The sequence below is a fragment of the Gobius niger genome (genome assembly GCF_951799975.1).
Source record: "Gobius niger genome assembly, chromosome: 4".
In the NCBI taxonomy this organism is placed as follows: Eukaryota; Metazoa; Chordata; class Actinopteri; order Gobiiformes; family Gobiidae; genus Gobius; species Gobius niger.
This window is the reverse complement of record NC_136855.1, coordinates 2,940,444-2,954,723: the sequence shown is the minus strand read 5'-3', so window position 1 is coordinate 2,954,723 and position 14,280 is coordinate 2,940,444. Positions and strand designations below refer to the sequence as shown.

Sequence of the window (14,280 nt, the reverse complement as noted above, 5' to 3'; positions counted from 1 at the left end):
AAAAAAAGGCGAGAAATAGTGCCTTTATAGTGTATTTTTTAAAGGGACAATACAGAGTTTAAAAATGTTAAGATTATGTATTTTCCTCCCCCTACATGTTCCAGCCATGTAGAATGTAGAATGAGCTCAGACCTGTTAACCACAACTGCCTCTTAAATCCCGCACTGTCACTTAAAAAGGTGTTCATTTGGGTCTGAAGTGCCGTCATGCATGAGCTTAATATAGAAGGTGCAGTTAAACATAAGACCTGAGGTGGCAGTAGTGAGTATAAAATGACCAACTTGCATCTAACCCCTTTAAATGTCCTTGCAGAACATCCCACTTGGTCATAATGTAAAAAAAAGTTATTCTCAACTGGTGGGTTGAAACAAAAAGTGGCTCATGCGCCTACAGGGAACTTTTTTTTTCCCGTCAGAAACTACACAGAAACCCACTGGAGTCTGTTAAAATGAATATTATTGGGTTGTTCTGATGTCTTAAAAGCAACTCCATGGCTTATTAAAAAAAAACATGAGTGGTAAATACAATATTATACTGAACTTTAGGCTACAATGGTGAGACAATGATGAAAATCGTCCCTCTGTGATGCAAACTTGCCTACCCCTGGGCAAGAGACTTACTTTTTCCCTACATACTCTGGAATTTATGCTCTACAGGGCACGGGCCAGATGAAATCATCTCGCGGGCCTGATCAGAAGAACAGGCAGCAGTCTGGATGTCTTATACGGGAGAAGTTTATTTACCGTTGATGCAGGACCTGGAGACATGAACTCGAGACATTGCGCTGGTCCTACTATTCAAGTCTGTCTAGGGGGTATTTATCCCTGTACTTCCACAGAAGAGGGATAAACACCCTCTCAGAGCGTCAGACTGAGAGCGGCGCCTGAGCACCACAGCCAAGGCTATGACAGAGATAGTACGACTGTCCAGCCTGACCCAGTGTGATAAAGAGAGATTTAACCCTCATGAGCAAATCACTGGGAAACAAGGGCCAACATACACAACACCGTGTGTGTGTGTGCGTGTGTGTATGTGTGTGTGTGTGTGTGTGTGTGTGTGTGTGTGTGTGTGTGTGTGTTTAGTTATGTCTGTTTTGTTTTTCCCCCCAATGCTTCGCTGTGTTTCCTTGTATATGTTTACACGCTGTAAATATGTTCACAGAACTAATAATGAAAATAACAACAACAGAAAAATCAGGTACAGGGCCTTTAAAGTTTTGTTAAACCATCTGTGTTTGATAAAAACTCTACAAATATAAACGAACATGTGTGAATGTAAAAGTGTGAGGAGAAGTATCGATGAGCTGCTATTGTTTATTGATCGTGTTGGTGCCGAGTAAATCTATAAAGCCCTGTTTCATTAAAGGGCCTCCATCACTCACTGTGACCACCAGGGGGCAGTGAAACAACGCAGCCACTGGGGACACACAGCAATGTATTAAAAAAAAAATACATTATATTAAAGGGGGGGTATTATGCAAAATGGACTTTTTCAAGCTTTACATCATGTTATTATGTCATTCCCTCATTAAAAACATGCCTGAAGTGTTGCCTTGGCACATTCACGTATTTTTGAGTAATCCGTCAAAACTCTGATGGCGGCCATTTTAGGGATAGGTTTGCCTGAGTCCTCCTAGGAACGCCCCCACCTCCTGGAGACGCCTCCGAGCTTTCGTCACCAGCCGAGTAACCAACCACTGCTCCTCAGCAGAACCCCCTCCCCACTGATGCCACAGACAGCGTGTGGAGGGGGCGTGTCTAAAGGCTCAGAGGTTCTTAAAGAGACAGAGGCCTATTTCAAGACATTCACTACAGCCATTTTGAGAGAGACATTTTAAACAAGGCAGTTATTCTAATTTACTGCATTTACAGACCAACAGAAGGTTTGGTCATCATTGTAGTGTGATATAGACTGGTGCTATGTGACTGAAAAAAGCAGAATACCCCCTCTTTAAAACCTTTCAGCTCCTGGGCCCCGCCCCAAAGCAAACAGGAAGTGCTGCCACAAATACAAAATAACAAAGGGAATATAGGCCAACTCCCCTCACAAGCACACCCAAGGGAAACTCAAAGAGCAAAAACCCAGGGACCGCCAAACCGCAGAGCTAAAACAAGGTTTCTAAAATACAAAAGACACACAAAATAAACTCAACGAAAGGAAACTAAACAAAACCCTAAACAGAGCTCGAAACAAAACAGCAGCAGTAGCGCTAATGCTGCGTTCGACTTGATCTTGGACTGACTGGGAGCCAGAATCAGCCATGAGAGATGAAATTATTATTATTATTATTTTCGTTTTTATGTTGTTTTCTTTGAAAATATTCCAATCTTCACATTATTTCCTGTTTTGTTTCTCATCTCACCACTGAAACATAACTCAAACAGCAGTTTCTCACAGTACTCAAGTAACACTTTCTCCAAGTACTTCTTAACTCTTACTGGAGTAAATGTTTTGGCAGCTCTACTCCACCTTTTGTATCACGTGAGAACAGATATTTGGAAAAAGCCAAAGCAAATCCTGGAGATACAGTCGTCTCAAAGAGAAGCGTTTATTGCCATTGTTCCGAGTTACAAAGACGTAAAACCAGCTGGTGACTTCAGGGAGAGAAGAAGTGAAGTCCAGACCTCTGCTGACTGTGTGTTTGTACTTTATCTGTACTTCACGGTATGTGCAGTATGATTATGATGATGACCACTGTGTATCAGCTCATCTCACTGACATGCTCTTCTTCTTCTGCAGCCTGAGCATGAGTCAGATGTTTGTTCAGACTGTAATGTTCCTCTGGTGATCAGCACAGTAACACCTGTAAGTGATCTTCTGATCTAACACCATGTTGTTTCCAGAGCAGTGAGTGATAATAAGGGTTCTGTTTGGGTTTCTGTGATTTGATCAAACACAACCATCTCCCACATCAACAAGAGTCTGAGTGTAACTGTTTCTGTGTTTGGACTAAACACACTTCAGACTCCGTCAGCAAAAGGAGAACCTAAGGAAGGAGGAAACTGACGCGACGGCTCAGACGTTACTCCTGAAGTGTTTGGAAAGATCACTGTGGCTTCAGTTCCCCTCTGTACGGCAACACGACGGGGACAAACCTTCTTCTTTGTGCTGAGTCAGCGGTGTTCCCGTCTGCACAGCGCCACCTGCTGTTCATACAGTGTGCATTACATGAACCAAACACATGGACGAACAGGGGCGGACTGGGACTGAAGAACAGCCCTGGACTCAACCTGGCCCAAATTAGCGTAATTGTGACTTCCACAAATACATATTTTAACCTCTTACCCCCCGCCTTAACATTAACGAGTGCATTTTCCCCAGTTCGGCTTTTTATTATTATTTTTTTGATCGGTATCATCAGCAAAAAGAACTGGAAAGGTGGTCGTAGAAACAGAAGCAAAATCATTAATATAAATAATAAATAATAATGGTCCCAAAATTGAACCTTGTGGTACACCATACTCCACGGAATTCCTTTTAGATTCATGTTTTTTTATTACTGGGCTTTACCCAAATCTAAAAGCTTCTCGACTGGAGAGCAACAATGTAACGCCTCATTTGAAAGCTAAGACCTACAAAAGTGTCGCCACATTTTTGTCATATTTTTGTTGTTTTCTTAAATCATTTTTTGTTGTGTTTTTCTCACGTTTTTGTTTTTTCCCCCCGTGTTTTTCTCATGTTTTTGTTGACTTTTCATCCTCTTTTTCTCGCTATTTTGATGCTTTTCTTTTTAGCTTTTAGATTTGGGTAAAGCTCGGTGGCCCTTCTGTGCTCCTCCAGAATGGACATATGGCCAGTCCGCCCCTGTGGACGGATGGACTTTGGAGCCTTTATAGAAATGTGATGGAGCAGAAAGTGTTATATTCATTTTTCAAATGTAGTGGAGTAAAAGAAGGAGGTTCTTGACACACATCCTAAGTACTCAAGTAAATTTACCTCATTACTGCTCTTGTTGTGGCACAAACGTGTTGGAGAAATACTGAGGCAGAGCGACAGGCTGGAGGGAACATCTGGATTGAGAAGCACAGTTTGTGGCCACTCCTTAGTCCTGATTTGAGGGCCGGATTGACGGGCGAGGCGGGCCACATTCGGTCCCCGGGCCCCGGGTTCAACCATAACCTCACGAAGTAACGATGAAGCAAATGATCTTCCGTCTCTCCTGATGAGCACCATCTTGGATCCCGGGGGTGGAGCGTGTGTCTGATCAAAGCGTTCAGTCAAAGAGGATCCTGTGAAGGCGTTTCCCGGGGGAGCCTTAAAGCCGGAGGTCAGAGGTCAGCGCTGTGACTCCAGGGACAGGACTTTACTGCCTTTATATCGTCTTCTGACCTGATGGAGAAACACTGGGGCTTCATGTCAAAGGTACAAGAAGAGAAGGAGGAGGAAGAGGAGGTGCAGAGGAAGAGGAGAGGAAGAGGAGACGCAGAGGAAGAGGAGACACAGAGGAAGAGGAGATGCAGAGGAAGAGGAGAGGAAGAGGAGACGCAGAGGAAGAGGAGAGGAAGAGGAAGAGGAGAGGAAGAGGAAGAGGAGGAGTGGAGGAAGAGGAGACACAGAGGAAGAGGAGATGCAGAGGAAGAGGAGAGGAACAGGAGACGCAGAGGAAGAGGAGACACAGAGGAAGAGGAGATGCAGAGGAAGAGGAGACACAGAGGAAGAGGAGATGCAGAGGAAGAGGAGAGGAAGAGGAGAGGAGATGCAGAGGAAGAGGAGAGGAAGAGGAGCTGCAGAGGAAGAGGAGAGGAAGAGGAGAGGAACAGGAGACGCAGAGGAAGTGGAGGAGTGGATGAAGAGGAGACACAGAGGAAGAGGAGATGCAGAGGAAGAGGAGAGGAACAGGAGACGCAGAGGAAGAGGAGACACAGAGGAAGAGATGCAGAGGAAGAGGAGAGGAAGAGAAGACGCAGAGTAAGAGGAGAGGAGATGCAGAGGAAGAGGAGACACAGAGGAAGAGATGCAGAGGAAGAGGAGAGGAAGAGAAGACGCAGAGTAAGAGGAGAGGAGATGCAGAGGAAGAGGAGAGGAAGAGGAGAGGAACAGGAGATGCAGAGGAAGAGGAGATGCAGAGGAAGAGGAGACGCAGAGTAAGAGGAGGAGTGGATGAAGAGGAGACACAGAGGAAGAGGAGATGCAGAGGAAGAGGAGAGGAAGAGGAGAGGAAGAGAAGATGCAGAGTAAGAGGAGAGGAAGAGGAGACGCAGAGGAAGAGGAGATGCAGAGGAAGAGGAGAGGAAGAGGAGATGCAGAGGAAGAGGAGAGGAAGAGAAGACGCAGAGTAGGAGGAGAGGAAGAGGAGATGCAGAGGAAGAGGAGGAGTGGAGGGAGAGGAGACAAGGAGGAAGAGGAGGAGTGGAGGAAGAGGAGACGCAGAGGAAGAGGAGACAAGGAGGAAATGGAGACAAGGAGGAAGAGGAGGAGTGGAGGAAGAGGAGACAAGGAGGAAATGGAGACAAGGAGGAAGAGGAGGAGTGGAGGAAGAGGAGACGCAGAGGAAGAGGAGACAAGGAGGAAATGGAGACAAGGAGGAAGAGGAGGAGTGGAGGAAGAGGAGACGCGGAGGAAGAGGAGACGCAGAGTAAGAGGAGACGCGGAGGAAGATGAGGAGTGGAGGAAGATGAGATGCAGAGGAAGAGGAGTGGAGGAAGAGGAGACACACAGGAAGAGGAGACATAGTGGAAGAGGAGAAGTAGAGGAAAAGGATGAGTGGAGGAAGAGGAGGCGCACAGGAAGAGGAAACAAGGAGGAAGAGGAGGAGCAGGGTCTTCAACCCTTCTCAGTAAACATCCCATCATCAAACACGTTTTCCTCTCCATGTAAGTATTTCTATCAGTCTGCAGAGGGCGCCATCGGGGCTTTTGTTTAATTTCACCTGCAAGACCCCTCCACATCCACCTTACAAAGTATATAGGGCCCATAGTGTGTGTGTGCGTGTGTGCGTGCGTGCGTGTGTGCGCGCGTGTGTGCGTGTGCGTGTGAGTGTGTGAGTGTGTGTGTGTGTGTGTGTGTGTGTGTGCGTGAGTGTGTGTGTGTGTGCGCGTGTGTGCTTCTGCTTTTTGTGCTCAGCTTATGTATTTAATGGAGAATTAAACGCTTAGTCATGAGAAAAAGAGCGGAAGCTGCAGCTGTTCCACCTGACAGCACAGACCCAGGGGCGGGTCGGGTCAATCTGAACTCCAGAGAATATTTAAACCACCGCAAGAGAGACTTCACTTTGTAATAAACATAAATTGGATCAGTACCCGCACCGTCCGGTTGGCTCGTGTTAATGTCAAGAGGAGGAAGATGGACTCCGAGGTTTACGGTCTGTGTCCAGTTCAGCCCGAGGCCACTCTTAAAAACAACTCAGCACTTTCAAACGCACCCCCCCCCCCCCCCCACCACTAACTTCAGATCCACAAAACCGTAATGAAGTATTGATGCAGTCTGTTAAACGTCCGCTCTGACCCCGGCGGAGCCTGTGGGCCGGAGTCGGGCCAAACCCCCCCCACAAAAACCCCGTCCCAGAAACAGGTTTGTGTGTTTTATTCAGTCACAACAGAAACATGCTGCATTCACAAACATGCTGACGCCACAGTGAGCCAATCATGTCCAAAGATGTTCCGGAGCCTTCAGCAGATGACACACGTTGTACATGTTTTAGGCGTTGCAACAGTGTAAACAGAAAGCTGCGTTTCCATGGCGACGGTGCCTCAGATGCACTTGAGCAGGAAGGAGTTGCAGTTGGCTCCTCGTCCGCAGTCGCACAGCTTCCCGATGCGGGGCCCGAACTTCATCGCGCAGCGGGCGCCCATCCCGCACTGGAACGGGACAAGAACATCATTCAAAACATGACCCACTTACGGTCTCTGGTCCCGCACCGGGCCGACCAGTGGGGGTCAGGTTTAAGGCGAGACGCTGCAGGTGAACGGGGGGAAAGAGTGAAGTGTAGGAATATAAATATGATGCATGTTTTCTGTCATTTTGTGTTCATGATGGTGGGACAGGACGACCCAGGGGGGCAGGGGAGGCCCGTGTGTGTCTCGGAGGGACGATTTTCTTCATCAGCGAATGAAAAAGGGCCAAACCTCAGCCTCGAAGCCCCAAATAAAGAACCATTTTCACATGCCTCATATATGACGTACAGGGAACTAAAAGTCATGCACCTTTTAAGCTCCATTTGAACTGAGCACGGACCCACATCTAAGAGCTTCTGGAAAAACACACAAAAAAACAACAACAAAAAAGGGATGAAAAAACAACAAAAACTGGCAACAAAAAGTCCAGGCTCCAGACAAGAAGTTTTTAGATTTGGGTAAAACTTTGCTCAGTTAAAGGGACTATACAGAGTTTAAAAATGTTAAAATGATGTATTTTCCTCCCCCTACATGTTCCTCCATTTCCTAATGTGTAGAATGAGCTCAGACCTGTTCACCACAACTGCCTCTAAAATCCTGAACTGTCGCTCAGAAAGGTGTTAACCGGTTAAAGCACTGAAATATTTGTTTTTGTCTCAGAGCTTGGATCTTGGCGTTTGGTCACATTTGAGCCCAACCCACTCTGAGTCTCTGTGATCTGATTGGCTTCAGAGTTACACTGTAGGTCAGACACCGTGAGTGGCAGTAACATGACGCTAAAACATGACGCTACAAGTGGCACTGGCACTTCAGTCAGTCAAAGACCGACAGGTGAAGAAGGAAGTCATGGTGAATCTGCATTAGACAGATCTTTCATACTTCTGCTGGATTTAAGAATAAAAGAGTGCTAGTGTGAAAACCCATTGTTTATGATATAAATGAGGAAAAAAATCTCGTCAACTGTATCTGCTGTAACTTTAGTTATGTATAAAGTTGTGTCCAAAGCAGAAGCTTCATGACTTCCTTCTTCACCTGTCGGTCTATGACTGAAGAGCAATCAAACCAATAGAGTCTCTTTTTAAAAAAGCCATAACAATCTTGGACAAGAATTTTTATGGCAATTTTCTTTTCACCACTGCACTGTTTTAGAGAAGCATTATTTACTCAATTTTGATAACTTCATTCATTTTAAATATGGTTGCCTTGTATATAAAGTATTGCATGGACCTGCCCCGCCTCCATTGCAGGATTACATCAAGCCAAAGTCTGTTAGTGGGATGGGCACCAGGGCATCAGCTCGAGTAACAGCGGGTCCTATATGGGCTCAGGTATTTTAAGAGGTTAATTCAGGCCCGAAGTGCCGTCATGCATGAGCTTAATATAGAAGGTGCAGCTACACGTATGACCTGAGGTGGCAGTAGTGAGTATAAAATGGCAAACTTGCATCTAGTTCCTTAAAGGCGGGGGTTAACTGTTTAAAATCTAAATTAATATGAATGACCCCTCCTGGAGCCGCCACCTTAACGTGGTGGAGGGGTGTGAGCGCCCGAATGATCCTGGAGCTCTGTTGTCGGGGGCTTGGTGCCCCTGTAGGGTCTCCCAGGGCAAACAGGTCCTAGGTGACGGGGTCTGACAAAGAGCGGTTCAGAAGCCCCTCATGAGAGACCTCGGCTGTTTATTTGTTTCTAAGTGGAAGCTGAGTGTAAACTTGGCCGACACCTGCAGATTGAAAAAGAGTTTTGCTGCAGCGTCTCGCCTTAAAGCAGTGATGGCTCTGCGGGACAACACATCACTGATCTGTTATCACCGCACTCTCCTCTCGCCCCCGCAGGTCCTCCTCCCCCCTCTGTCATTAATGGGACCTATCCACATCAAGCAAAACCTGTCCCAAGATAAAGATACAGAGACCTGGAGAGGAGCACATAATACATATATTTACAGTCTGCAAGGAAATGGTGAGGCTTTCTTCCCCCTGGGTTAGGCCACGCCCTCTTGTATGACACGTCTGTATCTATGAAAAGGTCAGCCCGGTCTTGCATGGCCCCTGATTGGTCCAGAGTTTGCCCCGCAGCTCTTTCGCCTTCCGTCCCCGCCGTTTGTCACGAGGCGTTTTCATTAAAAGATAAAGTCTGACACTGGACTGTAAGTAAACGGAGCGAGGCGCTGCTGACACGGCATTAATAAGGGGGCGGGGCTTAACGAGCGCCTTAACCAGCTCCTAACGAGGTCCGTATCGGTCCTGCTCAGAAACTGGGAGTCATTAAAAAGACATGTTTAATTAACAAGGGCTTAATGAGTTTGTAAAAGAACAAGGCCTGGACTCCTCTTTTACTGTAGATTATAGTCATCCATTCACTGCTGCTTCTCCCCCACACTGGTCACGTTTGGCTTCGTCACACACAGAAAGGGACGACAAATTAGTTAGCTAAACTTTGGTCCAAATTCAAGAAACTGTTTCATATTTATGATAAACATTAGATCAGTTTGATTGAACATGGATTTGCCATGACTGAAGAAAATGCCATGGGTTACACCAATTATATTTACAGTAATTGGTTTATTCATGAAAACTCAAACTAAAAAGCACACTTATATACCGAGCCATCTCACACTGGACTATTCTGCCTCTGGAGAGGGAACTAATATGTAATCAGGTTTCTTTTCAAATGAATCTGAAGAAATCCTCCTTTCTGGTCTTCCGAAGAAAGCTACAGCACCTTTGCAGCTGCTCCAAAACTCTGCAGCTCCTGACGAGGAGCAGAAAGAGAGGGCAGATCACACGGTGCCCAGGTCTCTGCACGGGCTCCCGGTGAGCTTCAGGATCCATTTGAAGATTCTTTTACTGGTTTATAAAGCTCTTAATTAGTCCTAATTATTTATCTGATTTGCTCATGACCTACAGTATGAGCCCTCAGGACCCTCAGATCATCTGGGAAGAACCTTTAAACTGTTCCTCAGATTCAAACCAAAACTCATGGTGGGGCCTCTTTCTGTTACTCTGGCCCCACCTGTGGAACAGCCTACCCGAGGACCTGAGGTTCGCTCAGAGTGTTAATATATTTACCGTAAATGCTCTAATATGGAGCCAGGCCACCAAACGGACGACCAGGAAAACAAAGAAAAAGGAGATTTGTGTCCATTTGCACCTAAAATATTTGGTTCATTTATTAATTAACATTTCAAACCCTCTCCCAGCGGCTGGAACATTGACGCCTTTTATTTTGTCGGGACAACAGGAAGTGTTTCGTTGCTGTTAGCGGAGCTTTGACATCAGTGTCACTGCAGGTTTCTGTTTCGTTTTTACCGCGGACCGGATTATTTGTTGTTATCTTGTGTAAAAGGCGAGTTTAGACGGAGCGTTTGTGTTTGTGATCGATCATGAGACTGACCCGAGAGAAGACGAGACGCTCGCGCTGATCGAAGGAGTTATTTTGAGGCGTGGGACTGACCTGCACACGGAGCAGCTGGACGTGCTTTGAAGACGCGATGGTGACTTTATTAAAACCCTGGAGGGTCACACAACATTTCTTGCTTGCCCTGTTTCCAAATATTGTCACAGGAGGTTTGAAAAGTGGCTAAATCTGCATCAAAGGTACGTTCGGATCAGCACCTCCGCAGCGCCCCCCCCCCTCGGCCCGGGTTCCCGTTTGTTACTTCCTGCACGTGAGTTTTCATTTAAACCAGTATGAGACAAATTCCTAACATGGGGAATATTTCTACCGCTATAGTTTCTAATAAAAGCCCCGGCCTGTTTTAGAGACCGGCTTTAATTTGCCTCCGCCAGCCACGAACCCGGCCACAGTTAGAGACCCGGCCGCTAATGGAATACAGGCCAGTATTAGAGAATTTACAGTAAAAGTAAACTTTAAACATATCTTTTTAATGCAGCTTTTTGTTAACTGTTTTTATGCACTGGTTCTTAGGACATTTGAACAATGTTTTTTGTAGTTGTATATTATATATTTGTTGGGCAAAGTTTGATTGATGTTTTCTCATGATTTACCTCGATTAATGAACTGAATGTGGAACTTTGTATTGTTGGTGTGTTTTTCTAATAAGAAGAGTCTTTGCTACTCTCTAATGGAGATCCTTAAATAAAGAATAAAGAAAACATGCCTGCGCTGCTCGCTACTGTGTGGGACATTTTGAGTGCATTACTTCAGCTCTCTCTAAAAGGGCAGCAAACAAACGGCCTTTTGCTGCTGCAATGGCTCCAACGTGACGCACTAGTGTAGTTCAAACGTAAAGTCTAAGTTCAAACTGAGGAAATGCAAATAATAAGCTCCAATTTGCATTTGTAACAGTGAAATATGAGCCTTAACATTGAGGAACAGCTACTGCTCTGAATAAGTCGTCACATTTAACTAAACATTTGTTGATGTTTAGGTGACATAAATAATATCTAATTAAAAATGATTAGAGATGAACTAATGTTGGTCAGAATGATCGGGACCACATGGTGAAACCACCATAGGAAACAGTGGGGACAAAGACACAGCCCTGTGGAGAGGAGTGCAGGAGTGTCAGGATCTGGTACTGACCGTGGGGATGGAGCCACGTTTGTCCGCGCTGTGCATTTGACCCAACAGCACCTCCAGCGCCTCCACCTGGACACAGAGGGAAGCACAAACAGCCACAGTCACCACCGAGTTATGCAAATCAAACATGTATTATTCTCCCACTTGGTTGCTAATGCCTTTTTTTCTCTGCTGCACCTGCCTTTGGTCTGTCTCCCCTTTACTCACTCGGACACTTGTCGCTGGATTGGACTGCCCCAACACCCCCCTGATACCCCCCCACCCTGTCAGGCCACAGAGCGGTGAATGCCATCGCCATTGTTGTGTCTATGTCCTCACCAGGTCCTGCTGTCGGCCCAGTCCAGGCTCCGGGTCCGAGTCCGGGTCTTCCCTGGACTGATCAGCCTGGGCCCAGGTCAGGCCCAGGCCCAGAGACAGGAGCAGGGTCAGGGAGAGCAGCAGGGGGCAGCAGCGAGTCATCTCTCAGACGAGGGCTGGGGGAGAAGGAGACTTTAGGTTCATCTATTAAGCAGTTTGTAAATCCTCAGTACATTTTCATTTATAAATCATTAAGCAACAGGTCAAAGCAAAATAAAAATGCTTTTTAGAAAATAGCTCTTTATTAATCAGTGAAGTGAAAAGACGAGACGCTGCGGAAAAACTCAGTGGTTTCAAGTTTTCCTCTGAACAGAATAATCTTCAGTCTTCACAATAATCTGTTAAAGGCTGTGTTCACGTGACTTTTGTACTTTTTATGCACAACAATACTATTGGAAAACAGGCCAAATTATAACAATCTGCAGTGGAAGTATTTTAGCACTTAAAATGAAGTGTTTGTTTTTCAATTTATAATCTAAATGTAATGTAATGAGATGTTTTTCTTCTTCATCTCAAGGGAAAATTTATTTATTTGGACAAGATTACCGACTACTGCGGTGTTAAAAGCTAGAATGTATGATTTTACATTATTTATATATTTATATATGTCTTTTCCAATAAATGTCCAGAGTGTGTGTTTCCTGGGGCCCCCTCAGTCCCCCTGGGGCCGGCGTCAGCTCCACCCCTGCTCCTGCAGCGTGTGTGAGAGGGAGGACACAGACCTGACATCACTGAAGATAAAATCCTTCGTCAGACTCAGGACTCTACACTTTCTGAGTTTGTTGCTTTCATTTCGGACTGATTCAGAGGAAATTCAAACATTTCTGCTCAAACTGCACTTTTTTTTTTGGTCTTTACTGAGACAGGCATCAGTCTGTCGTGGTGAAGAGGGAGCTGAGTCGGGGCAAAGCTCTCGATTTACCGATCGATCTACGTTCCCACCCTCACCTATGGTCATGAGATTTGGGTCATGACCGAAAGGACAAGATCGCGAATACAAGCGGCCGAAATGAGTTTCCTTCGCAGGGTGTCTGGGCGCACCCTCCGAGATCGGGTGAGGAGCTCAGTTACCCGGGAGGAGCTCGGAGTAGAGTCGCTGCTCCTTCACGTCGAAAGGAGCCAGCTGAGGTGGCTAGGGCATCTGTTCCGGATACCTCCTGGTCGCCTCCTGCGGGAGGTGTTCCAGGCATGTCCTAGTGGGACAAGGCCTCGTGGAAGACCCAGGACACGGTGGTGGGACTATGTCTCCGAGCTGGCCTGGTGTCGCCTCGGGGTCCCCCCAGAACAGCTGGAGGAGGTGTGTGTGGATCGGGAAGTCTGGGCATCTCTGCTGAGACTGCTGCCCCCGCGACCCGGCCCCGCATAAAGCGGAAGAAAATGGATGGATGGATGTGTTATGATTTGGTTTGTGTGCTGTCCCCCTCCCCCCTTTTTGTTTTCTTTTTGCAGCAGAGCAGTGTGTGGCAGGGGGCGTGGCTGACTCCTCCTGGTGCTGCAGACTGGACACCTGCACGTCATTACCTAATCACCCACAGTATGAAGGCCTGGATGTCTCCGCACCACACTGCCAGATAATTCCGTCCTGTTCGGTAGCGTTACAGAGCTCCTTGTTTTGGAAGCACTTTGTGTTTTTACTTACCTGGAAAATACTTACCTGCTGTGTCCTCATCTGTACAGATTCTCCTGGTCTCTCGTCCCTGCTCCTCGTCGACCAGCTCCCTGCCTCCACTGCCTGCCGCCATCAGTTTGTAAAATAAACTGTTAAACTTGCCTCCTGCTTCTGTCTCTGCTTTGGGGTTCTTTAGTTAAACTCAACAGGATGGATGGATGGATGGATGGATGGGTCAAAAAGTGGAGTCAGTATTGGAAAACATGAGCATGATAAGATAAGATGACTAACGGGTTTGAGAATCCAGTCACTTCCAAACAACGATCAAATGTTTGTTACTCATATGTGACAAATAAAAGCACATTTAAACCTGGCTCTGTCCGTCAGTTTGATTTTGTGTCCAGAATTAATGGCAATTTTGCCAATTTTTCGGACACCAAAAAGGCCTTATTTTGATCTAAGTAGGACTTCCTCGTCCACAAAGCACTGCCACCCCCCACAGTCCAGTGTTTTAGGGCTTGTCTCATTCTCATTTTCATCCTTTTTCAATCCTTTGAGAAGCCGCTCTTGTCATTTGGGTGTTAAAATTGATCCTGATCTTAAATTTGACAAGTCTGATTTCGATGTCTTGAGATGACTTGCAAGAGTTTTTCTCTTTGAGTGAAAACAAACTGCTGCAGCATGTCTCAAAATATGTCAAATATAAGTGATAAGCAAAATATTTCAACCACAAAATCTGAATAACGGATCGAGCCAGGTTTAAACGTTTTTTTATTTTTTTTATTTTTGGTGATATATCAGTTACAAAGTTGAAATTTCACCACGTTTTTTTGAAATTCAAAACTCAAATCAGGTTGGGAATCAGATTTTTAAAAGTCCCTCAGCAAAACCCTTCAGAATATTGTTCAGTCCAAGGCTGGGAAGTTTGCAGTCTGTACGAGTG

The 14,280-nt window shown here is 45.9% G+C and overlaps 1 protein-coding gene across 1 annotated transcript; it reads right to left on the bottom strand.

The window, feature by feature from the left end:
* Positions 1-6,680: 6,680 nt before the first annotated feature.
* On the bottom strand, positions 6,681-11,833 carry cartl (cocaine- and amphetamine-regulated transcript-like). Its single transcript, XM_079554642.1, has 3 exons — positions 11,690-11,833; positions 11,375-11,440; positions 6,681-6,797 (listed from the first exon to the last, which is right to left on the bottom strand). The coding sequence occupies exons 1-3, from the start codon at positions 11,828-11,830 to the stop codon at positions 6,690-6,692; spliced, it is 315 nt and encodes a 104-aa protein (XP_079410768.1). The 5' UTR covers positions 11,831-11,833; the 3' UTR covers positions 6,681-6,689.
* Between the last annotated feature and the right edge of the window lie 2,447 nt (positions 11,834-14,280).